Raw genomic sequence first — 24,517 nt, forward strand, 5'->3', positions numbered from 1 at the left:
TATATTATGTGTATGGGGTGTGTGCATGTAAGTGCACGTGCCCAAGGAGGCCAGAAGAGTCTGATACTCCTGGAGCTGACGTACAAGCAGTTGTAAGCTGTCTAATAAGGGTGCTGGGAACCAAACTTGGGCCCTCTGCAAGAGCAGAGAGACACATCTTTAGCCTCTCTTCTGACTTCTTAGACCCACACATGGGCTTGTCACATGGACTCTTGATTTCTCAGCCAACCCTGGACCTTTTGTGTCCTTCATATTTTTATTGTTCCCAAGAGTGAGCTGCTACATTCTTTTCCATAATTGGAACGTGGTGTTTTATTTGGTGTTATTGTTGTTTTCATGGAGCCTTCCCAGCACCTTGTGCAAGAGGGTTTAGAGTCAAGAGTTTCACTATCCAGCAGGACACTAGTAGCCTAGTGCCTCTGCCATTGCCCATTGGATAGGTATGCCCTCTGCGACTGTCCTGAGCTTTAATCAGAATAGCAAGAAACAGGCCAAAGTGGGTCTAAGATCTCCCTCCGAACTGCCATCCACCAGCTAAGTTACAGATTTCCACCAGTTTTGATATTATCCTCCAGCCACAGGCACACTCCTCAGAAACCTCTGTTGTCTTCCCCCACATAGGAACCTATTGGGCAGTGATACATACAGAGCTAGAATGCATTACCAAATCACACCCACTGTCCCAAGAGTTGAGACAAGCCCCTTTAGAAAGGAAGAGAAGTGTACTCAGCATGGGCCACTTTTCAGTGCCCCATGCCCTGCCCTCCCCACCCCACCCCCACACATCCCCAAGCACTATTTTCCAAAGTAGCCGCAGACTGTCATTTTAATTATGGATTGACGTTCAGCTCCATGGGCTGCAGTTCCCAGAATCTGCTCCTAACCCCCTTTCAGTAGGCACATGCATGCGGACACACACATGCACCCTTGAAACTTGAGAAAGCTTTTGCTGTAAGCTGTTGAGATTGCACTCGCTGATCACATCTGCAAGCTATTTGACTGTCCTCTGATGTCATTTGTGAAGCCCAGCAAGTGAGTGTCAACTTGGTTAGGAGCTCCTTACTCTCCTTTCTGTCTGACTGGGCAGCGGCTTTCCAGACGATGCGTATTTTATTTTGCAGTTTGAAGATCATTCTTTCATGTGACAGACTGTTATTGAGAATTTGGTAATTCTGTTATTTCTCCCTTAGTTGGCGTTCTGCCATCTTCCCTCAAAAGCAATCTTGTTCCTCGTTCTTCTCATTCCAAATATCAAAATTGCAAGCCTTTCTGCTATTTTCAATAGGCTGAGCCCTGACTGCTTTCCCAAGAGTCTCTACTACTCCAGTCTGCGGAAATCTCATCCACAAGTATGAATAATAGTAATAATAGCAATAGCTAATAGTTATGGAGCTTATGATTAGTTGAGCATGTGTTCAGTGAATTCTGCGTTATCTTCGTGTGTGTGTGTGTGTGTGTGTGTGTGTGTGTGTGTGTGTGTGTGTGTGTGTGTGATGGAAATCAAACCCAGGGTTAGCTAGGCAAAGGCTTTACTGAGCTGTAATCCCCAACCTGGATTGTGCCTTTTAATTAGCATGACATCATTATTGTCTTGGTACTGACATGGTCCCTGTTTTGCTTATGAGAATGTGAACCTTAAAAAGTTAGAACTTGGTCCAAGGTAACATAGAAGCTGGATTTGGATACATTAGTCTGTGATTATATGGCTGTATTCTGGGCCCTGTTGCAGCATTTCAACAATTGTTCTGGCGTACTTCAGCAAACCTGTAAGCCTGCCTAGTGCAGGGATGTGGAGATGCTCAAATGAGCCCAGTCCTTGAGGAGCAGTCAGAGTGGAGCAGGGCTTGCTTTCCTGGTCAGGAGTGTGACACAGTCATCAGGAGTGAGGCCAGGGGGCCTGGGTCGATCTTCTCCTCAGTAGTTTCTGACTGCATAGGCTGGCTCTAGTCTCTCAAGTGGTCACAGGGCCCTGGTTTAGGAGCCTCCCTGAGCCGTAAGCCCTCCATAATTTCCCAAAGACCTTCATCACCTTTTAGAACCCTGCTCAGAGTTCCAGGGCAAGAAGTAGATTCAAGATAAAAATTATAAATGTATCACTGCATGGTTGTAGAAATGTATCAATTAAAAATGGTGAATCCAGCCTAGCTCTGTGGTGCACGCCTTTAATCCTAGCACTGGGATTTCTGCAGTGAGTTTCGGACAGCCAGGACTACATTGTAAAACCTTGTCTGAAAACCAAAAGATAAGATGGCACATTTGGAACATAAACCTTGAAAGGCCCTCTGGAGGCTGGTACTTTCATAATAATGGCCATTTTCTGTTATTTTTACTCTGTATCTCACTTTACAATGTTGGACCCTAATTCTGGGGTCCTGATGGGCCGATGGGAGAGCCCCGTGACACAAACACCAAAACCAGGAGATGCAACAAGCAAGAGGTGTTTATTGAACAAGTGCACTCGGGTGACAGCAATCTCGGGGAAAGCTGCACACCCTCAAAGGGTTCAGGCTCTCTTTTTATAGAGAAAGACCGCAATCAGCATACATGCATGGGGCACAAGGTGATTGATTACAAAGTATGATCTCATGTTTGAGAGATCACCCAGGTGTGACCTGTTCTTACTCAAAGGATAAACCATAAAATGACTTGGAAAGTCCCCAGACTGTCCGTTGGCCAGGAGTGACCCAAACAAGGCTGTTCATCTGGAATCATTTGTTCCAGGGTTGAGGGGGGGTCTATTTCCTTGTTGTGGGCCAAGACCTGTGAGAGGCTTCAGTTATTTCACAAGAGATTGATGATTCAGTTACTAGCCCTATGTAGCAGAATCAGCCTAGCATGACCACTAGCCCCCTCACCATAGTAACGTTCTTGTTTTCATAATTTCTGTTCTCTCCTCCCATGTCAATGTCTATGCTTTAAGATTTTCTATATTCTGCTTGCAAGAATTATTCTCCTGCCCCTTTCCTACATCCTTGCTCTGCAAACTAAAATCTTTCAACAATTGTGTCCTTGCACCCTGGATTTGTTGTTAGAACAGCAAATTTTATACCAAGCAATGAAGCAGGCATATGACATATATAGTCTCTTGATGCCCATAGCCATCTTCAAGCTTGTCACTGTCACCTCTACTGTGTAGGTGAGGGAATTGAGGCTCACGGTGCTTGCACGTAAATGTGGCCGGGGAGTTCTAAACTGTGTGACTCCAAAGTGTCCTTTCAACAGTGACCCTTAACTAAAGCCACCCGTGTGACCAGATGGACTTTGCATCACTTCTGGCTGCTGGGAAGTTGTTTTCCGTCCGCTCTCTACTCCAGCACTTAGCTCATGGCCGTAAGTGTGGATGATAGGCCCATCTTGGCATGTCAAGGGTATGTCACCTTCATGAAAGAGTTGCTTCAGGAGCTGGGTAGTGGTGGCGCACGCCTTTAATCCCAACACTCGGGAGGCAGAGGCAGGTGGATCTCGGTGAGTTTGAGGTCACTGGTCTACAGAGCGAGTTCCAGGACAGCCAGAGCTGTTACACAGAGAAACCCTTCTTCAAAAACAAAACAAAAACTTTCAAAGCCTTATGATGGCCCAAGTGCTTATCAACACTCATGTACTTAGCACGTGGCCTTGGAACTTGGCAGCGTTTCCCAGGTAATGAAGCAATCTGTGTCTTTGTTTTCCTATCTGCAAAATGGGCCCGGTGATTTGTGGGTTTACGTGAGGATTGAAGGAACTCATATCCAGAAAGAGCTTGAGGTTTGATGGGTAAGTGCTAGCCTGTCCCCCAGATGCCCTACTTGTCTCCCCTTCCAGGGTTCTGATCTGAACACTACGTGTTTCAGAATGTTTTAAACAGCTTGAGTGGTGGCGCGGGACTAGCATCCCGCCTCCTGGAAATCATAGCCGGGAAGCTTTTACATTCAAGGAGTGCCTGGGTAACTTGATGAGACCTTGTCTCAAGATTTAAAAAAAAAAAAAAAAAAAAAAAAAAAAAAAAAGTAGCACATCCTGCAAGAAGGGCTAACAGTGTGCTGCCAGTGATAGGACGCTGGCCTAGCATGTGCAGGGCTCAGGACTCAGTCATCCCCCAGCACTGCTAAGACTTGAGTAAACTGGATTCTAAAAGTGAAGTTCAGGCTTACTGTCTGCCTGCCTTGCTCCAGATGGTGATGTAAGCTTTACTCATCTCATTTCCCCTAAGCCCTGTGAGGCACTGTTACCCACTCACAGATAAGGAAAACTGCACCGAGGAATTCAGTGACGCGTCTGAGATTGTGGGGGAGGCCACCTTGAGGCCAGTGAGTGGTCTAAGGGGTGATGTGGCTACTGGCCTCATGCAGCTCCTCCCCAAAATGGTTCTTCCGGAGAGCACCACCATGTGTGAGGGGGCTCTTCACAGCTGGCTACACTGTACCTCACTCAGCCCCCCCCCCCATGTCTCCAGTGCAGCCACTGAGACCCCGTCCAATCTGTAGACAAATATCTGGAGGTTTAAAGAAGCCTAGCTAAAGGCCCCAAGTCCTCAGCCAGGAAACAGTAGAGTTGCCAGATTTTCTTTGGCAAAGGGCAGTGCCCCTGCCACCAGGGCACAGCTGTGTCCACATGACAGAAGTTAGTACAGCTCCTAATTAGACGCCTCTGGTCTCTATAGCTATTGCTGTGCCTCCCTTGAGGATGCAACTGACCACCAACACAGTTCTGCCCCCCCCAGTCAGGTGACCTCTGTCTGTCCAGCCCCTTGGGAGGTCTTGGGTGGGCCCTCTGGGGTTCTGCCCTTTGGGCGTGGTGACTTTGGAGCGTGAGGGAAAGTAGATGTTTGTTCTTACTTCCAGCTGCTGAGCAGAAAGACTGGCAGCCCGGGTGGGGGTGGGGGGGCGTCTGCATGAGGGGCAGAGGGTGTGAGTGTGGGTGGCAGGGTGCTGCGCCTCAGCTCTCCTCATCCCTTCCTCCATCTGGCATTCTGTGAAGGGTATTTTTGTCATTTGTTAGATATATAAAAATAACATGTGCATGATATAAAATGCATGAACAGTCCATAAACACAATGTAAAAACTGAATATTCTCCTCCTTAATCTTTTATATCCCCACTGCTCAACAGGGACTAAGCACAAGGAATGCTTTGATGTGTTTGTCTATGTGACACATATAAAGCCAAGAGGACTCATGTTCACCTGATGGATTTCTGCAGCTTGCCTTGCACTTAACAGTAGATCCTGCCCTTGCCTTGGGTCAGCTTGCATAGATTTACCTTTATTTATGGCTGCTTATCCTTCTCTCTCTCTCTCTCTCTCTCTCTTTCTCTCTCTCTCTCTCTCTCTCTGTCTTGTTCTTTGAGATAAAATTTCTCCGTGTGGCCCTGACTGTCCTGGAATTCACCCTGTAGACCAGGCTGGCCTTGAACTCACAGAAACCCACTTGCCTCTGCCTCTTGAGTGCTGGGATTAAAGGCATGCGCCACCAACATCTGGTTGTCTTCATTTCTCTTCATGTAACTTTTCAACTACCCTTTGAAGCTCCAGTGAAGGGAAGTTGACTTAAATTCTTATTATTACCCCAAGATGCTTCAGGAGAATCTATGTTTTCATAGATGTTTTCATAGATGTGGAGGGGACAAAGGAGATTTTTGCCTGTCTGGGTTTGCGTTTCTATGTTGGATGAGAAACAGAGAAAGAATGTATCAGAAAGTCCCTGAGAGCAGGTGATGGTGATGCCACTTGGGGAGGGATCAACAAGGAGAGTGATTCACGTGGGATTTTCAGACCTCATTCATGGCAAGTGTTTGGGGACAGAAACTAGCAGGAAGTGAGTGAGCACCTGCAGGCAGCTGTCTGTACAAAGGTCCTGAGACAGGCATGGCGTGGCTGGAGCCTAAGGAGGAGTGGTGGGAGACAGCATCAAAGGTAACAGGTGAGATGGAGAAACGCCTTCAAAGGGAGGACGTAGGGGTCTATTCTGAGATGTGCATCTGTTACTCATATTAAAGGATTCTGAGCAGAGGGTGGGTATAACCGGACTTACATAATAAAAACTCTCCTCCCTCGCTGAGGCTCAGGCAAGACAAAGCCAAGAGCAAGGACTTTTGAACTAATCCCAGACAAAACGCTGGTGGTGGGACTAGGATGGGCGAATGAACGGAAGAAGTGGCTGGAAGACAGAGGAGCGGTGAGAGCTTGGGGCTGGGAGGTAGACTTAGCCTCGCAGTGCCAAGGGTCCAGTGGGGAGGTAGGCATGGCATCCCAAGTGACACATTCACACACACAGGCAGGTGTGGCTGTCCATATAGACAGAAGACAATGATCTGGATGTGACCAGCTTGTAGTTTTTAGGTGAGAACAGAGAGCTGGAAGAAGAGTTCACGCCATGGAGGCTGAATGTGAGGAGGTGTCAGCGCAGGCTCGCCATGGACTCACTCTGCAGGTTACCATGCCAGCCCTTAGCTGCTTCCTCTGTGGGAGCGTTTGGTCCTTTTTCTAAAAGGGCTGAGTTGAGTGGAGGGGCTTTTGAAACAGAACCAGATGAATGGATCTCTGCAAGCTTTGTCTACACAGAGAGTTCAGACCAATCAGGGTGGGGGATGTGACACTGTGACTCCACGGGAAGAGTTAGAATGGTTTTGCAGCTCCACTCGTTGAAAATGCTGACATTAGTAATAATGACAGCAACAGCTTTTCATGGTAATGACTGGTAAATGAGCACAATGTAGAATTCATTTTTCAAAAGTAGTCTCATTCAGACACATCTCAGGTCCCTACACTTGATAAAACTTGCATGGAAAACGTAAGAAAGAAAGGCAGGGAATGTGGACGAAGGAGTGGGCAGGGATGAGTGGTAGAAATGCCTCTGGTCTCAAGACCTTGAAGGTCACAGTGAGGACCACTATCTGTGTGAGCTTGGAAGGTTGGATGCGGAGATGGTGCTAGGAGCGGAGACTGTGGAAAGAGCCTAGGGTATGGTGTGCCAGGGTGTGGTCCAGAGGGATATAGAGGATGGGACAGAAGATGCCATGGAACTGAGAGGCAAGGGGAAAGGTGATGGTTAAAAATCACTCAGAAGGCCTGGCAAGATGACTTGCCTGCCAAGCCTGACAGCTTGAGTTTGATACTTGGAACCCACATGATGGAATGACAGAACTGATTCCTGGAAGCTGTCCTCTGACCTCTGTGTGCCTGTTCATGCACACACTAAGTTGGTAAATAAACAAAAGAATATCCACACCCAGCACCGACAGAGCTGGCTTGGGAGAGTGCCCAGGGACCAGTTCTATGACCTTGTACCTGCTGACAGTGATTCAGACATTGGGTGCTGGTGCCTCTTAGAATCTGTCTCATTCTAACTTTGCCACCAGCATCTAGGTCTCCACTAGCAGAGGGGAGGTGGGGTCCCTTGTCTCTTCTTTAGCATAAAAACCTTCTTGTTGAGTGTATACATGCCCCACAGGGCTCATCAAACCTGACCCTGGAACCTTGCAGGGTGTCTGACAGCACAGCAGCTTGGGGATCACTCTGGATATTTCCAAGCAAGTGGGTTCCCTTAAGTCCCTGCCTTTTAAAAAGCCATTGGTCTGGGGGTGCTGGAGAGGTAGCCCAGTGGTTAAGAGTGTAAAGTGTTTTTGCAGAGGCTCAAGTTTGATTCCCAGCACCAACGTGTGGTGGCTCACAACCACCTGTAACTCTAGTTCCAGAGGCTCACATTTTATTCTGGCTTGGTACACATGCATATATTCAGTCACACACAGATACACATGTACTAAACTAAAAAAACATTTTTAAGACAGTATCTTGCCGGACAGTGGTGGCACATGCCTTTAATTACAGCACTTAGGAAGCAGAGGCAGGCAGATCTCTGTGAGTTCAAGGCCAGCCTGGTCTACAGCGTGAGTTCCAGGACAGCCAAGGCTACACAGAAAAATCCTGTCTTGAAAAACAAAACAAAACAAACAAACAAACAAAAAAGATAGTGTTACAGTGTTTCTCTATGTAGTTAGTACTGTCTTAGAACTCCATCTGTAGATCAGGCTGGCCTTAAACTCACAGAGATCCACCTGCCTCTGCCTCCTCAGTTCTAGGACTAAAAGTGTATGCTATCTTTTTAAAAAAAGTTCTTGGCCATGGTTACGGAGCATTGAGACTAACCAAGGGACTGTGGTAGCTATCACAAGTCAGTATGACAGTATGATCCCTTCTGTCTTCAGGGAATACTGTAGCATCAGTGAGCTGGGTAACATTGCATCAGTGTAGTTGCATGATTCACCCCAGGACTTAGCAGGAAATACAGGCTGATTGAAACCCAGGTCCTTTTGCTGGAGTGTACATTTTCTCTGCACAGTCTTTCATATATATGTCATCCCATTCATAAGCTTCATGAGGACAGGGACATATATTAAATCCATTCATGAGAGGGACCATGACCTGGTAATTACTCCCTGCAGATACCATGCCCCTTCCCAGAATCAGGGCCCAGGGAGTTTGTATGATTGGTGTCTCAACCTCCTTCCTGGCCCCTTTCCCCTCTCAGACACCCCCATGGGTCCCCTCACACCATCCTGAGCACTTCCTGGCCCTGACCTCTTCCACTGTAAGGATGTCATGATTTATATGGGCTGTGATAGAACCTGATTGGTTGTTTAACCCCGGAAAATAGCCCTGTGCTAGGGTGGGGAGTGCAAGGCAATGAAAGCCATGACCTCTCCTGGGTGTTCATGATGGGAACAATAGACAGGTGTTTTCAGTTAGACTGATAAGGGCTATAGGAACACAATGCTGACCATGCTTGTAATGGCTAGCTCTCACTCCTGCCAGGTACTGACTTATACCTGGCCCCAGGGTCAGGTCCAGAGTGGGAGCAGTGTAACCTTCTCTCCTCACACCTTGTTGCTCTCCCTAGATCATTCTGAACTTCACATCCATGGACCTGTACCGCAGCCGCCTATGCTGGTATGACTATGTGGAGGTGCGTGACGGCTTCTGGAGGAAGGCGCCCCTCCGAGGTAAAGGGCACTGGCCACTGAGCCTCCTCAGCACCCTGGTTCCTCGTAGGAACAGTCTGTGGCCCAATATCCTAAGGGGGTGGCATCCTGATATGAGACCTACAAGCTGTGATGTAGTTTGTCCCTGCTAGTTCCATCATTAACTAGTCCTGTGACAGTGGGCAACTCCTGTCTGTGGTCCAGACTTCCAGTTCTTACTATAGACTTTTGAGCTACCCTCTGAAGATGCAATAAAGGTTGGGGAGTCACAGGACTATACAGAGATATCTGGTAGGCTGTTTTGTACATCCCATAGCTGTAGGCTCACACCCTGGGATTTCCTTGATCTACGAGGATTTAAACTGTAGGCTTGGAACAGCCACCTGGCTCTCTTCATACAAGGTACTTTGTCACTAATAGTGTGTGTGTGTGTGTGTGTGTGTGTGTGTGTGTGTGTGTGTAGTGAGATAAAGGGGATCAAAGCCACAGGACAAAGCTAGGCATAGTAGTGCTGTACTTCCAACTTTTTGGAGGCCAAGGCAGAAAGATCCTGAGTTTGAGGATAGCGAGACCTTACCTAACAACAAAAACCAAAGCACCCTTGAACAAACAGGCAGCTCAGTGGACATAAAATTAGAGCAAAGAGGACATCTGCATCAAGCCTGAGGTGTTGTGTGACCCTGTTCATTGTTCCATCTGTTTGTAGTTTGACATGGTTTAGGGCTACCTACTCTTCACCCTCAGCATCGTTGTCCCATAAGCTGTTGGGAAGCAGCCAGATGCTTTTAGATAATCATCTCTTCACTTCCCATTTCTGGTATTCTAGTAGACCTGCCAGTCACCCAAAGCTGCTGACACAACAGTTTAGTGTATTAGGTCTCCAAGATCAAACTTTCTTTCTTGGAACTGACATTCCTAGCCTAGCACCTACCTTCTGTCCCTTGCTGAAAGTTGAGAAACATTCACACTTACTAGGAACACACAAATCATCCCCCAATAAATTCCCTTTTTTGTTTTGGTTTTACGAGATAGGGTTTCTCTGTGTAACAGTCCTGGCTGGTCCTGGAACTCACTTTAGAGACCAGGCTGACCTCGAACTCACAAGTCCTGGGATTAAAGGCGTGAGCCACTACCTCCCAGCTCTTGAAGCAACTCTTTCCCAATAAATTCTTGACTCTAAAGAATTCCCAGATGGTCAGCTTACCCCTTGTGTTGATTATTATTGAGTTTTATTTGAACAGGATTGCTTCCTGTCCCTGTCCCCAGATTTTGGAGTTTGTAGTTGCATGGACATCCCCTGAATTTGACCCAGTGGCAGAAAAAAGGGAGTGCATGCTCTAACATTTGCAGAGAAAGCTGTGTCTGTTTCCTTCTCTGTGTTTGTTTGCATGGGGATCTCATAAAGATCAGTCATGATGGTAACATGCTTTTTAAAAGGTCAATAAACTTTAATCCCAGGACTTTGGAGGCTTGGGCCTAGAATGTAGCTTGTCTGGTAGAGTGCTTGCCTAAAATGCACAAAGCCGTGGGTTCAGTCTAATGCTTAAAATCTCACCACTGGGGAGGCCAAGGCCTTGAACCAAAAGTTCAAGGCCAACCTGGGCTACATTGTTTATTTTTAGAAAACAACATAACCCCCCCAAATCACACATGCCCCCCCAAATCAGTAAAACACACTTGCCATTCAGTTCTTGTCCTGTCCCTTAAGGGGTTTCTGGCTCTTCTGGTGGTCTTAGGAATATGTACAAGTAGGTGGCTGCACACTGGAGCCCTGGGCCTCCTGGGGAGTTGGGGCTTATATGAGAGCCCTGGGACTCAAGAGTTATCTCTCCCTACTGTCCGCAGGCCGGTTCTGTGGGGGCAAACTCCCCGAGCCCATTGTATCTACTGACAGCCGCCTCTGGGTGGAATTCCGAAGCAGCAGCAACTGGGTTGGAAAGGGCTTCTTTGCCGTCTATGAAGGTACTGAGGGAAGGGAAGGGGACCCTTGGATAGTCCAGAGCCACTCCTTCCTGTTGCCACCAGGGTCCCTGCTGTGGTTTCTCCAGCAGGGTCAGCAGGGTGGGCGATGGGGAACAGGGTATGTTGAAAGAGCTGGGAGAGTAGAGAAGGGCACTTAGGCAGAGTGGAGCATACTGACCACCATTATCCCCTGTTCCCAAAGCCATCTGCGGTGGTGATGTGAAAAAGGATAATGGCCATATCCAGTCACCCAATTACCCAGACGATTACCGGCCCAGCAAAGTCTGCATCTGGCGGATCCAAGTGTCTGAGGGTTTCCACGTGGGCCTCACGTTCCAGTCCTTTGAGGTAGCCACAGACCCTACAATGTCTATGTTGGTCCCTAGGACAGTTGACCTCTCCGAAGGCTCTGGGGGTGGGGATCCTGGAAACCAGAGCTCCTTTCCCTGATGGAGTCCCTGACTCCTAGATCGAGCGTCATGACAGCTGTGCCTATGACTACCTGGAAGTACGGGATGGGCACAGTGAGAGCAGCAACCTCATTGGGCGCTACTGTGGCTACGAGAAACCTGATGACATCAAAAGCACATCTAGCCGGCTCTGGCTCAAGTTCGTCTCCGATGGGTCCATTAACAAAGCTGGCTTCGCTGTCAACTTTTTCAAAGGTACTTCCTCCGCGTCCCAAACTCTCCTTCTGTGGATACCGAGTCCCTAATTTCTTTACTCTTCATTCATTTAATGTGAAGGCTCTGTTAGAGAGATGCAAATGCAGGGGCACTGAGGTTGTGGCATTAAAACCTTGTGGATAAACATTAGCAAAGACCAGCCCAGTGAGGAGCAGAGCCGTGGGGGCTTGGGGAAAGAGTGAGACAGACAGAGTTGGTTTAACCGGTGTGGTCTGGGGCACACTGTTTCCCCAAGCCTGCCAATAACTGCCTCCACACTAGGTGTCACGTAGTGAGTGAAGGAGAAACGAAAGGACAGCACTTTGGTGGGGACTGGTGTATAGGAGCTGATGGTAGCTGCCAGCCAGCCTGAATGCTCTGGAGGAAGGTGTAGGATATTCTTGTGGGTTCTCAGCTGCTGTGGGGACTTGGGGATAGCTCAGGGCTGAACAGACAAGTGAGGCTTTCATCTATCTGACTTCCCCCTGCAATGGGGGGGGGGTCACAGGAACGCTGAGACTCTGGGCTCGGACGCCCAGCCCAGTGCAGGGAGAGGGATCAAAGTCAGGCCTATGGTTTGTGACACTCCTTTCCTCCCCACAGAGGTGGACGAGTGCTCGAGGCCCAACCGCGGGGGCTGTGAGCAACGGTGCCTGAACACCCTGGGCAGCTACAAGTGCAGCTGTGACCCCGGGTATGAGCTGGCCCCAGACAAGCGTCGATGTGAGGGTGAGTGCCTTGCTCTGTCCCTGGGCCACTGATTTCTTCCCTGTGCCTTTGGTCTGTCTCATTCCAGGACAAGCTGGAGAAGTTCCCTAGTCCCATTCCCAGCCATGCACGAGAAAGCTGTTCTACATGTCAGCCCCCAGATCACTGGCAGGCTGTGATACACACTGGCACTAGGGGGTTTTATTCCGACTCCTTTGTTAATAGTGATCTTGACCTGGTAATCAATGTCACCACTCTCTAGATGGTCATGATCCACAGTTCAGAAGTCACTATTCTCACTCAGTCTATATGCTAGCGACAACCCTTCAGAACAGTTCCAGATCAGGCTGGCCTTAACTGCCTTTGAACAGCCCCTCTCAGTGCCTCCCAGGACTACCCATGTATACATGTACATCCATGTATACCCATGTGTACACCTTCCCCAGCCCCTCTGAGACCCCCTCCCAGCAGATTCCTTGCCCATTTTCTAGAAAAGGTGGTAAAAATGACCATATATGTAGCCCTCCTGCTCTAAAACTTTGGGCTCACCTCCAAAGACCTCTCATTGTGTCCCATGCCCCCAAGTTGTGGGGCTCACAGACCCCCACCTCCCCCTGACTACTGCCCAGCCTAGGCCTCAGGCCCCTCCCTAGAGTGGGGACTCCAGGAGGATAATGCCACCTCCCTTGTCCCTCCAGCTGCCTGTGGTGGATTCCTCACCAAGCTCAATGGCTCCATCACCAGTCCCGGCTGGCCCAAAGAGTACCCTCCCAACAAGAACTGCATCTGGCAGTTGGTGGCCCCCACCCAGTACCGTATCTCTCTACAATTTGACTTCTTCGAGACTGAGGGCAATGACGTAAGTGCCTCTGGTGGGTAGGAAGGCTGGGTGGGGCTTAGGGGCTTGGCTCGGTGCCTGCCTTCTCCCATTGGGAGAGAACCGCGCAGAAAGGCTGTGAGAACAGAGAGACTGCCCAACACATGGAAGCTTGGTGGGTTTGAGGGGCCGTGAAGGAACATCTGAAGGTGAGAATGGGCATTGAGCTGGAAGCTTGTGGAATGAGAGAGGGCCTGGGGCCAGCTGCCCTGGGGCTCTGCGGTACACACAGCAGCCTGACAGTTCCCCTGGAAGGGGGTCGTTGGGAGACAGGCTTCCTGGAGGAGGCAGCCAGAGCTGGACTGTCCGGCAGGTTTGCAAGTATGACTTCGTGGAGGTGCGCAGTGGACTCACGGCTGATTCTAAGCTTCACGGCAAGTTCTGTGGCTCTGAGAAGCCCGAGGTCATCACTTCCCAGTACAACAATATGCGTGTGGAGTTCAAGTCTGACAATACTGTGTCCAAAAAGGGCTTCAAGGCCCACTTCTTCTCAGGTAACCCTGGATTCCTTGATCTTTAGCCCTACTTCCCACCCAAAAAGGGGGCTCTCCTGCCCTTCCTGGTCTCCTAGCCTGCCCCCTGCCTCCCGGACTTATCATCAGGCCAGCCCCTGGGGCATCTGAATATCTTCATTAGGAAGCCCTTAAAACCTTAGTTGTGCCAGGCCCAGGGAGGGGCAGAAATGAAGAAGCCTGTAGGCCAAGGCCTGGAAGGGGAGGTCCTGGGACAGGGAGTTCAGTTGCCTGAGAACAGAGTTGCCTGGGACTAGAGAAGAGGAGGGTGTTTGCCTTGGACTGTGTAGGGCAGTTCATCTGGCAGCAGCTGGGCTTCTAATCAGACCCCGCCCGGACCACTGGGTTCATGCCAGGCCTTCCCAAAAGAGGAGTCGCCTCCGCCCTTAGTACCAAAGCTGCCCATTCCCCTGCCATGGAAGGCTTGGCTTGATCCCGTAGTTTCATCTTTTGACGAAGTCCTCCCTTTTGAAGGTCCTCTCTGGGTGGTCCAATCCCAGCTTTCCCAAGCTGGATCTCGGGGGTCTTGAGAGACCTCTCCCCTGCTTTAGGAACCCCTAAGTCTTTGACCCTGGGTCAGTGTGAGGCCAGGAACAAAAGGGCACGGACCCAGCCTTGAAGGGTGAGACTCCTCTGCAGTGGAGTGTGGAAGAGCAGGAAGTTGCTAGGCTGGCTGGAGCAGGTGGCTTGTGAATGGGGGTGGGGTAGGGACCTTCACCCTGACTTCTCCTGGTGGGGGGTCATAGGGTGGGCAGGAAGCAAGAAGCCCATGATTTCGTCCACGCTGCCTCCCTTCTCCCCGCCTTACCCAGAGCCCTGCATCCGAGCCCCCTGTGTGGTTGTCCTGTGCCCTTGCCTGTCCCACCTGGATGCTGCCCACCTGCCCCCATGCACTGATGCCCCTGCTTGGCGTTGCCAGCTGCCCTGCTCTGCTTAACGTGCTCTGTTGAGCTGTTGCCTCCGGCCCCCTGACCCACTGCTTGCTGGGCCCCTCTCTGTGTAACCAAGCCCCTCCTTCCCTGGTCCACCTAGAACAAAGATGCTTTCCCGAGGCTGAGGGGATATAATGGCTGCCAGGGTGGGCTTCTCAGAGAAACCATTACCTGCTTACTCTTGTCTGTCTCTGCCCTCTTCTGTTGCTCCAGTCTTGGAGAGGATGGGGGCAATACTTGTATCTGTCTGGAGTTACTGCCTTGTCTCCCCATCCCTAACATAAGACTCAACACCGTACAAGATACATACATGCATATACACATGCTCACACCAATTGCATACACACATGCATTACCCCCCTTGCACAAGAAACCTGCAGAGGACCCTCATCGATGGGCATCAGAGTCCAGCCTCAGGGCCTAGGGCATGTGACTTTGGCCCCCAGGAGGGGCCTGTGTGGACTTTTGGGACACCTATCGAGGAGACCCTAAGACAAGAAGGAGAAGCAAGAGCCTGAAGACCTTCAGTCTGACCCCAGCACCTCCGGGGCATTTGGGCACTGTAGGGTGAGTGCCATCTCCTTGTTGGGGTCTGTGCCACCTCCCCTGACCTGACCCCCTGTAATGTGTTCTCCAGTCACCAAATGGGCCGTCTACTCTTCGATGTGCCAGCACCCCCTCCCAGATGTTAAGGCAGCCATCCACAGAACTGACATTCCCTCAATCATTCCTTTAGTCATTCACTTACCCATCCACTCATTGACTTAATGTTTTTATTTCACTCCACCTGTGTTCCAGGCACTGGACTAGGTATTTGGGGAGCACTTATGAAGAAGGCATGGGGGTCCAAACATGTAAGGGAAGCTGTGGCTTATACTCTGTGAGCTGAGCCCCCTGGAACTCCTAGCAGAGCCCCAAGAGAGGTACCCCCACACTCAGGATATTCCTCACATACCTGTACAATGGCAGCTTCCTTGGTCGGGTTCTGCTGTCCAGAGGAGCCTCTGGGAAGGGGCTTGACAACTCTACCTCTTAGCCACATGCTCCTGTGGACTCTTGATGGGTCTAGCCCACCTGAGCATGGGTGGGAGGAGCAGGGCCTTCAGTGCTGCCGCCCAGGCTCCTCTCCTCAGGTTTGATTAGGAATAATGTCCACTTATCACATATAAGCCTGATGGGTGCAGCCATCTTTCCACTTCATGGTTCACCTCTGGAATTCTGGGTATAGCTGGGATTCACACATCTGTCCCGGCTGCTTTTTCGGTGCCAGGTATACCGATTTAGAACAATGATGTGGCACATGTAAACCTGTGACTGTGTGCATCCTGTGTGTGTGTGCACATGTGTGCCTGTCAGCATGTGAGCAACTCTGTAAATGCCCACACGATGGGCATGAGCCCCTCTGCATGGATGTGTGTCTGCATCCACATTGGGTCCTCATGTCCCCATGTATGCAGGTTTGTCTGTCTCCCTCTATGTGTCTGCTCCTGCCTGTGTGTTTCTATCTGTGTATGCTTCCACACTCACACATGGAGTAGGTCATGTGGGTCACCCACAAACCGGTGGGTGAGAAGGTTATATGTACGTGACTGTGACTTTGTGTCTGAGTCTTCATGGTATACTGTAGGTGTTTGCCTGGGTGTGGGTGATGCAGGACATGCGGACACGTTTATCTCTTTCCATGATCGGGGTTGCATGGGGAGCCTGTGTTTATGTGTATGTTCATGTCTCACACGCTGTCTGCAGCTGTCAAAGTGAGGGTGAACAGAGCTCTTACGCAGCCACTGCTCCCCACTACCAGCGGCTGTGCGTCCGCAGTGTGCACACCTCAGAGGGCGTCACCCCTGCAGCCCTCCCCCTTGCCACAGGCCCAGTCTTGTCACCTGTCGCTGTGCCTCTTGCTAACCCAGCCGTAGTGACATGGCCGTCCTGCATGTGGGTCTGCCTGCCCCCTGCCCCTCTCTGCCCTGTCCACCTGTCTGGACACCCTGGGTCTAGCTTTCATTGGTTTCCGTCCCCGGTTCCTGCCCTCCACCCCACTCCTCGGTCCCTTTTCTCCTTCTCTCTCTCTCATTTCAGAAAAGAGGCCAGCTCTGCAGCCCCCTCGGGGACGCCCCCACCAGCTCAAATTCCGAGTGCAGAAAAGAAACCGGACCCCCCAATGAGGCCTGCCAGGCCCCCAGACCCTTCATTACTCAGGAAGCTCACCTCGGACGGAGCGGGCTGGGGGCTTTGGAGCCCACCCACTCCCTGCCTCCACTCTGCCATTCCAGCTACTTCCTTTGGCTGGACAGAACTGGTGCTCTCCTCTTCCCCTGCCCCCTCAGCAGACAGGGGAACCTTCCCTGCCCCCTCCCATTCTGATGGTGTCTGTGACATTTCCTGTTGTGAAGTAAAAGAGGGACCCCGCGTCCTGCTCCTTTCTCTTGCAGTCTGCTTGTCCCTGTGTCTGTTTTTCCACTTGTCCGTCTGTCCAGTAAGCAGGTAATGGTAGAGGTTCCCATGCTGGTCAGTTCCAGACCCCAGCCCTCCCTCCACCTACTTCTGCCCACTTCTGCCTTCTCTGCCCAAAGCAGAGGCCCACTCAGCTGGTTCCACTGATGCAGTGTCCAGAACTCCATCATCACCCTGACCTCCCACTCCACCACGCCCAGCCCTCCTGTGCACTCCTTCCCACCGGAGGGAGCCCTGCCAGGCCTCCCAATTCCCCTGGGGTGACCAGACCTCACCCCACACAGACCCATTGCTCTTGTTTGCATCCTTACAGACAAGGACGAGTGCTCCAAGGACAATGGTGGCTGCCAGCAAGACTGTGTGAACACGTTCGGCAGCTACGAGTGTCAATGTCGAAGTGGCTTCGTCCTTCATGACAATAAGCATGACTGCAAAGAAGGTAAGGCCCGTGCAGAGAGTGAGGAAGATGGATAGGGTGATCCGAGCTTGTACTGCCCAGAGCCATCCACATGCAGCCATCTCCATCCCAAGGAATAGAAGGCTAGTACCTCCCACCTGGTACATGGGCCACTCTCCCTTATTTTGGTATTTAGTTCACATGCACAAATGCTCTCCCCTTGTCCACACCTGGAGAAAAGTCCATTTCTGAGCTCTTTTTTTTTGGGGGGGGGGCAGCGTTTCAAGACATGGTTTTCTTGTGTAACAGCCCTGGCTGTCCTGGAATTCACTCTGTAGACCAGGCTGGCCTCAAACTCACAGAGATCTACCTGCCTCTGCCTCCCAAGTGCTGGGATTAAAAACATGCAACACCACCACCCAGCTCATTTCTGGGCTCTTAGAATCCGAACCCAAGCCTTTCTGTTTGTTATGGCCTCCTCTGACACATAGAACAGAAAGGATAGTGGTTACGAGCACAGACGATGAAGCTAGGTTGCCTGCCCTGGGTCTGTCACTTGGATAACTGTGTGCCTTTGAGTGGCTGCTTCCTCACTCTGTGCCTGGATTGTCCCAGGTAAAATGAAGATCATGAGTGCTGGGAAGTGAGGAAGTATTCCCAGCCACCACAATTCTGTGCATTGCTGTTGTGGGCCATACTGCACCCTGGGGACTCTCAGAGCAGGGAGGGCTGCTGCTTTCTCTGACACCAGAGCCCTGCAAATACAGGTTAAACACCCCGAATCTGAACATTCAAAATCCAGAATGTTTTAAAAATCTGAAACTCTTTGAATACTAACATGATGCTACAAGTGGGAAATTCTACCCCAATCTCATGCAATTGGTCGTAATCAGAACACAGGCACACTAAAAATATTATGAAAAATACCTTCAGGGACTGTCAAGATGGCTCAGCCTGAGATTATCACTATAACCTGCATAAAGGTGGAAGAGAACCACAGAGTTGTCCTCAGGCTTACCCACATGTGCTGTGGTATGCACACGTGCAACCACACACATGAAACATGTTCATATATGCAGTGGTAATAATAATAAATTTGAAGATTGTGTGTGTGTGTGTGTGTGTGTGTGTGTGCACATGACTACAGTTACCAGTGGAGGCCAGAAGAGGGCATCGGATTCCCTTGAAGCTGGAAACTTGATGTGGGTGCTGGGAATTGAACTTTGATCCTTTGAAAAAGCAATGTGTGTTCCTAACCACTGAGCCAACTCTCCAGCCCCAAATTTTACAAATTTAAAAACTGCTTTCAGTCTGTACTCATAGGGAATATATGAAACATGAATGAACTTAGTTGGCACTTGAGTTCCACTCTTAACGCTCATTACCTACGTTCCTATATTGCAAACACTTCTGGTCCCAAGCATTTTGGATGAGGGATGCTCAGTCTGTTTAAAGGCAGCTCTCTCCTCAACACTCAGCATCCAGCTGGACATGATACAACACTGTTCCAACTCATTAATTCTGTGTCCTGTGCCTGCTTGAGCACTGCAATCCCAACAGCCAAACAGGCCTGCCTCTACCACTGAATGTTTGTGTGACTTGGGGAGAATCATTTAACTCCTCTGAGCTTGTTTCTGCATTCATTACACAACAAACAAACAAAACCCTGCTCATCAGAGTGCTAGGCCTGATTGCTATTACTCCGTGCACTGAGATAGTCCCTGACAGACGACTCTTCACTGTCATTAAGTGAACAACCCAACTATAAATAAATAGCTTCTGAGCAGAATTAGAGAAGTGAAGCCACGTGGCACTGAGAGCTTCCACCAACCACCGAGGGTGCCCGGGAAGGGAGTGAGCCAGCGTCTGACTCACAGAGCACCCACTGCCTTTAGCTGGCAGAACCAGTCCTGTGGTTTTCTAACCGGCCTTGCATTTCTGCAGTTTAAGTGGAAAGGGATGGTGGTGTGCTCATCAGCTCCCCTCCTGGTGCAAGTAGAGAAGCACTCCTTGCCTCTCACTTGGGAGGCAGGCTGATCAGTCCACACCCCTGGCCCCCACGGAGGATCTAACTCCATTCAATGTTCTTTGAGGGAATGTGCACAGCGATGGCACCCAGCCTGAGAAGAGATGCAGGGTACCTGGGAGGCAGAGCAGTAACCCAGTGAGGAGGTAGGGTGCACAGAGGGGCCACCAGAAGCTGCAGGTGAGGGATGAGGACAGTCCACAGCTCAACAGCAGGGAGGCAGGTGAGATACCCACAGAGATTTGAGGACTCAAGAGTTAGGTGAACCTTAGCTCTAGTCTCAGTGTGTGGCTTGTGCCTGCCTGCCTCTTTCCCCTCAACAACCCACCACACACTGACCAACTGCTCTCTCTATTAGCCAGCTTTCTGTCACCCAAAAAACCCTCTGAAAAAAACAACTTAAAGAAAGGAAATTTTTGCCAGGTGGTAGTGGTGCTTGCCTTTAATCCCAAGACTCAGGAGGCAGAGGCAGGTGAATCTCTGTGAGTTCGAGACCAGCCTGGTCTACAGAGCAAGTTCCAGGACAGCCAGGGCTACACAGAAAAATCCTGTCTCAAAAAACAAAACAAAGAAGGGGGTGTGAATTTTATCTTGGCTCATGAAGGGTTTGGTCTAGAATCACTTGGCTCCATCACTGGACTTAAGGCAAGGCCAATATCATGGCAGAGTTCATGGAGTAACAAGCAAAGCTGCCCAACTTATGGTGACACAGAAGAGGGTGCGGGCAGAGAGGCAGCAGTGGTCAGGGGCAAGACATACCCTTCAGAGACTAGCGAGGCTCAGAGCTCAACTTGACTTCAACTGCTAGAGTTTCCAACCCCTCTCTCCCTCAATAGTCTGTTCAAGCATGAGTGCATCAGTGGATTAATCTATTGATGAGATCCAGTGACTTTCCAAAAGCCATATTGCTGCACTGGGGACATCTCTTAAGTGTCTAAGGGACATTTTAGATCTGTATCATACACTTATCTTTAAGGATCCTGCTACTGGCTGGTCATGAATAGTGACCATTGGCTTTTGTTTAGTTTTGGGACAGGGTCTCACACCATAGTCTAGGCTAGCCTTGTCCTGACCTTGTGGCAGTGGTCATCAGCTTTTAAATATGTGTTTGGGAGGCCTTGCTCTGTGTGGGAGTCAGGTTACTGTAGGTAGAAGAGGCATAGTTAAGGAGAATGCGGTGGTAGCCAGATCTGTGAAAGATGAGCTGGGAAGAAAAAGCAAGAGAAAAAACCAAGGCCTCCAGAGACGAGGAGGGTGACTTCAGGGTCTCGAGGGCTCCAGAGCTGGGAGAGAGGTCCTCTTTGGTGTGAGTGTTCCCTGGCTATTGGCAGCAGTGAACGCCTGCTTTCACAAGGACAGTCCACTCTCACAGGGAGGCAGGGCAACTTCTCAGGGGCCCCAGGGTGGGCAAGAAGGAGAGGCAAGGAGGGTTTACATCAGAGGACCTCGTTTCTCCAGGACTTGTAAGGGAGACTGGCTTGCTGCCAAGAGGGAAGAAAGTTGAGACAAGTACCCTGAGGAGAAGGCTGGAGGTTTGTTGCTGATAGATGGAGGTGGTGAGTGACAAGTATAATGAGGGTCAAATGATCTGGGGGTCCTGGGGAAGTAGGACGCCACAAACGAACTTGCTATTTGTGTAATTTATTTATTTATTTAGTGTGTGTGTGTGTGTGTGTGTGTGTGTGTGTGTGTGTGTGTGTGTGTTGGAGGGGATGTGCATGTGGAAACCACAAGTTGACATCAGGTGTCTCCCTCAATCACTCTCTACCATATATTTTGAGACAAGGTCTTTCACTGAGCCTGGGTCCTAATGATTTGGCTAGACTAGATGGCCAGCAAGCTCCAGGATCCTTCTGACCTTGCCTTACCAGTGCTGGGATTTTAGGTGTGTGGTACCATGCCTGGCTTTATGTGGGTGCTGGGGATCTCATACTTGTATTTGTGTGGCAAATGCTTTATTTATTTATTGTCTTTTGGTTTGGTTTGGTTTTTCAAGACAGGGTTTCTTTATGTAGCTTAGCTGTCCTAGAACTCACTCTGTAGTCTAGGCTGGCCTTGAACTCAGAGATCCACCTGCCACCTGAGTGCTGGAATGAAAGGTATGCACCACCACTGCCTGGCTGGCAAGCACTGTATTGATTGAGACAGCTCTCTAGAATCCTTTCCTTGTTTGCTGGCTTGCTTGGTGTGTATTGGGGGTTGAATTTAGAGTCTTATGCACCCCAGGCAAGTATTCTGCACACAGAGCTATGTTCTCAGCTCTCTTTTTACTTTTTATTTTGAGGGAAAGTCTTACTAAATTGCTAGCTGAACTTGTGATCCTCCTGCCTTGGCCTCCCCTGTGGCTGGAATTATAGCATATGCTCCTGGACCCAGCTGAATGGGGCTTCTAAGGTAGAAGGTAGGCTGTCAGTAATCTGGTGGCCAGCTGTGTTATCTAGCTGCAGAGACCAGCCAACTGACCTACTGTGGAGGAAGACAGACCTCTAGGTGGTGGGTCCATTATTTGAATTCAGCCAACCTCCTTTTGAAAATACAGTTAGTCCTGTGGGCAAATATCACACCATTTTATACAAGAGAGTTGAGCATTGTGGATCTTGATAGCTGTGAGGGGTTCTAGATCAAATCCCTGATGGATACTTAGGGAACTCTAAGCACGCTGGGGGAAAAACGCAGGAAAGTGAAGCATATTGGAAAAACGCAGAGTGAGGTTGTGAGAAGAGATGAAAACCAGAACTGAGAAAGTCGGAAGTCACAGAGGCGGAGCTGGCCACTTGTCTGTTTCTGTCATCTATGATGGAAGCGGGAGTGGAGTTTGGGGATGATTGAGTCAGGTGCCAAAGTCTTCAGTGACTGTGGATGACACGGCCTCACAATGCACGGCAGCTCCCAGGTTGCAGAGAAGACAGAGTGTGACAGTTGGACAGAAGTGGTGTGGCCAGATGGTCACAAAAGGATCGAGGGCCTCATCTGCTGCACCTGGGGGTCTTAACCAAGGCTTTGTTAGAATCCAAGTCATTAAATTCTCCTCCAGCATGGGTAGCTGAATGAGAAAGAAATGTGTGCCTCCAGTCCATTTGTAAATGGGAGACAAGAGCCAGAGCAAAGGAGTGGGCAGGAGGGAAGCACCTTCTTCACAGGAGGCATCGGGTGGGAGGTCCTTGGTGAACCCTTCTGTCACTCGTCCCACAGCCGGCTGTGAACACAAGGTGACCTCTACCAGTGGCACCATCACCAGTCCCAACTGGCCTGACAAGTACCCCAGCAAGAAGGAGTGTACGTGGGCTATCTCCAGCACCCCTGGGCATCGGGTAAAGCTGGTAAGATACCACTTGGCACCCTGTGTGGACACCCTGCTCCTCGATGTCAAGTGGCCATTTGCTTCTGCCATCTGCAAAGACTAGTGTGAGTCCAAGGTGTTGGCTGTAGACGGGGTGGCCTGGCTGAGCCTCAGGGCCTACCTGTCCATATGGAAACAATTCTTCCCCAACAGGAGCCCTCTTCCCAAATGTATTTTGGGGATATCTCTGCTACTGCCCATTCCTGAGTCCTCTCTCACCATCATCCCACAGCCCTGATTGCCACCATGGTTGTGTATCATCTGGGGTCCAGAGGTGTAGAGGTTTGGGGACCCTTCCCCAGCTGCCTTAGCCATGCCTCTAATCTGGATTTTTTCTTGTATCCCCCAGACCTTCATGGAGATGGATATTGAGTCTCAGCCTGAGTGCGCTTATGACCACCTGGAGGTATTTGATGGGCGTGATGCCAAGGCTCCAGTCCTTGCCCGATTCTGTGGCAGTAAGAAGCCTGAGCCTGTCCTGGCTACAGGCAGCCGCATGTTCTTGCGTTTCTACTCAGACAACTCAGTGCAGAGGAAAGGCTTCCAGGCATCCCACTCCACAGGTGAGGCCAGCCTCAGCTAGGTGATGCCCTTACGCTGATATTGGCTCCAGGTACATTGCTGACTCTGATTGCCAACCATGGCCTTGAGTTTACATGGGGCCTTTGAAGGTCTGTAGAGCAGAGCCCCATAGCCCCAGGGTCAATATTGTGTTCTGAGGTGCAGATCATTAGCGTGAACACTAAGGGGGAAGTGGGGAAGGAATCGGGGATTACGAAGATCGGAAAACAGGCTATGGTGACGGTGTTCAGAGGAAAGCATGGCTAGGAACCTAGGAATGGGGATAGCATCACCTGATTGTCCCCACTGTAGCATGTTCAATAATGAACCCGCCTCGGCCCACCCACACTCCAACCCTACAGTGTACTGTTTCTTTGATTCTGCAGGCAAAAGGCATCATTCTAAGTGCAGGCCAGAAAATGAGCCTAGCTGAAGATCCCAGGCCTCAGGGAGCTTGTGCTCTGCTTCTTTATTTGACCTGGGGGCACATAGCAGTGAATCAGCCCTTACCCCGCCTGCCCCAGGAGCTCATAGTCCAGCAGACAGATAAGCCAGGCATTGATGATGACAGCATAAGACAAAACATGACTAGGGCGAAAAGAAAGGAACCTGGCTTGGGGGAGTTGCTGGAGTCATGGGGCGGGCAGAGCTCCAGCAAAGCTCATGGTACACATAGGACAGCTAGTCACCTGGTCTTGAGAGAGCAGGGTGTGTGAGGATGGCAGTGAGAACTATGTAGCTGCAGAGGGAAGCTAGAGGCCAGTCCTCAGAGACCCAGATGCAGGCCAAAGAGGTCAGTGTCACATTTCATTGTCTACTGGCGAGCCCTGGGCATCCCAGAGCTGGTAGGCCCGTAGCCTTCCACCTTTCTATTTGCCTCGGTCCTAACACAGAGCTTGCCTAGCTCACCTCTTCCCCAGAAACTGAGCCTCGGGTGCAGGAGGAAGGCCAGGGACATGCAGAGGAGGGTGGTAGCTCTGTCCGTGTTTTTCATGCCACTTGCTGTATCTAGCACACATTCACAAACCGGAGGCTGCAAATCCACCAGTGTTTGACCCACAGCGGGGTGGTGGGGTTTATTGTTGTTGGTTGGTTGTCTTTTTTTAATTTTAAACTTGAGCCAATACTC

General features: G+C 50.2%; 2 protein-coding genes across 4 annotated transcripts in view; one reads left to right on the forward strand and one right to left on the reverse strand.

The window, feature by feature from the left end:
- Reep4 (receptor accessory protein 4) overlaps positions 1–24,517 on the reverse strand; it is an 816,909-nt gene that overhangs the window by 44,573 nt on the left and 747,819 nt on the right. The gene's annotated exons all lie outside the window — the stretch shown is intronic.
- Bmp1 (bone morphogenetic protein 1) overlaps positions 1–24,517 on the forward strand; it is a 45,124-nt gene that overhangs the window by 16,513 nt on the left and 4,094 nt on the right. For 2 of the 3 annotated variants that reach the window (XM_051195418.1, XM_051195420.1), the window contains 10 exons: positions 8,873–8,975; positions 10,800–10,916; positions 11,119–11,264; positions 11,386–11,581; positions 12,185–12,310; positions 12,988–13,148; positions 13,480–13,660; positions 17,378–17,503; positions 22,680–22,807; positions 23,177–23,390. In XM_051195418.1, the coding sequence (XP_051051375.1) occupies positions 8,873–8,975; positions 10,800–10,916; positions 11,119–11,264; positions 11,386–11,581; positions 12,185–12,310; positions 12,988–13,148; positions 13,480–13,660; positions 17,378–17,503; positions 22,680–22,807; positions 23,177–23,390 (1,498 nt within the window). The other variant, XM_051195419.1, reaches the window with a different exon arrangement.

This window comes from Phodopus roborovskii, unplaced genomic scaffold (assembly GCF_943737965.1).
Source record: "Phodopus roborovskii unplaced genomic scaffold, PHOROB, whole genome shotgun sequence".
Classification (NCBI taxonomy): domain Eukaryota; kingdom Metazoa; phylum Chordata; class Mammalia; order Rodentia; family Cricetidae; genus Phodopus; species Phodopus roborovskii.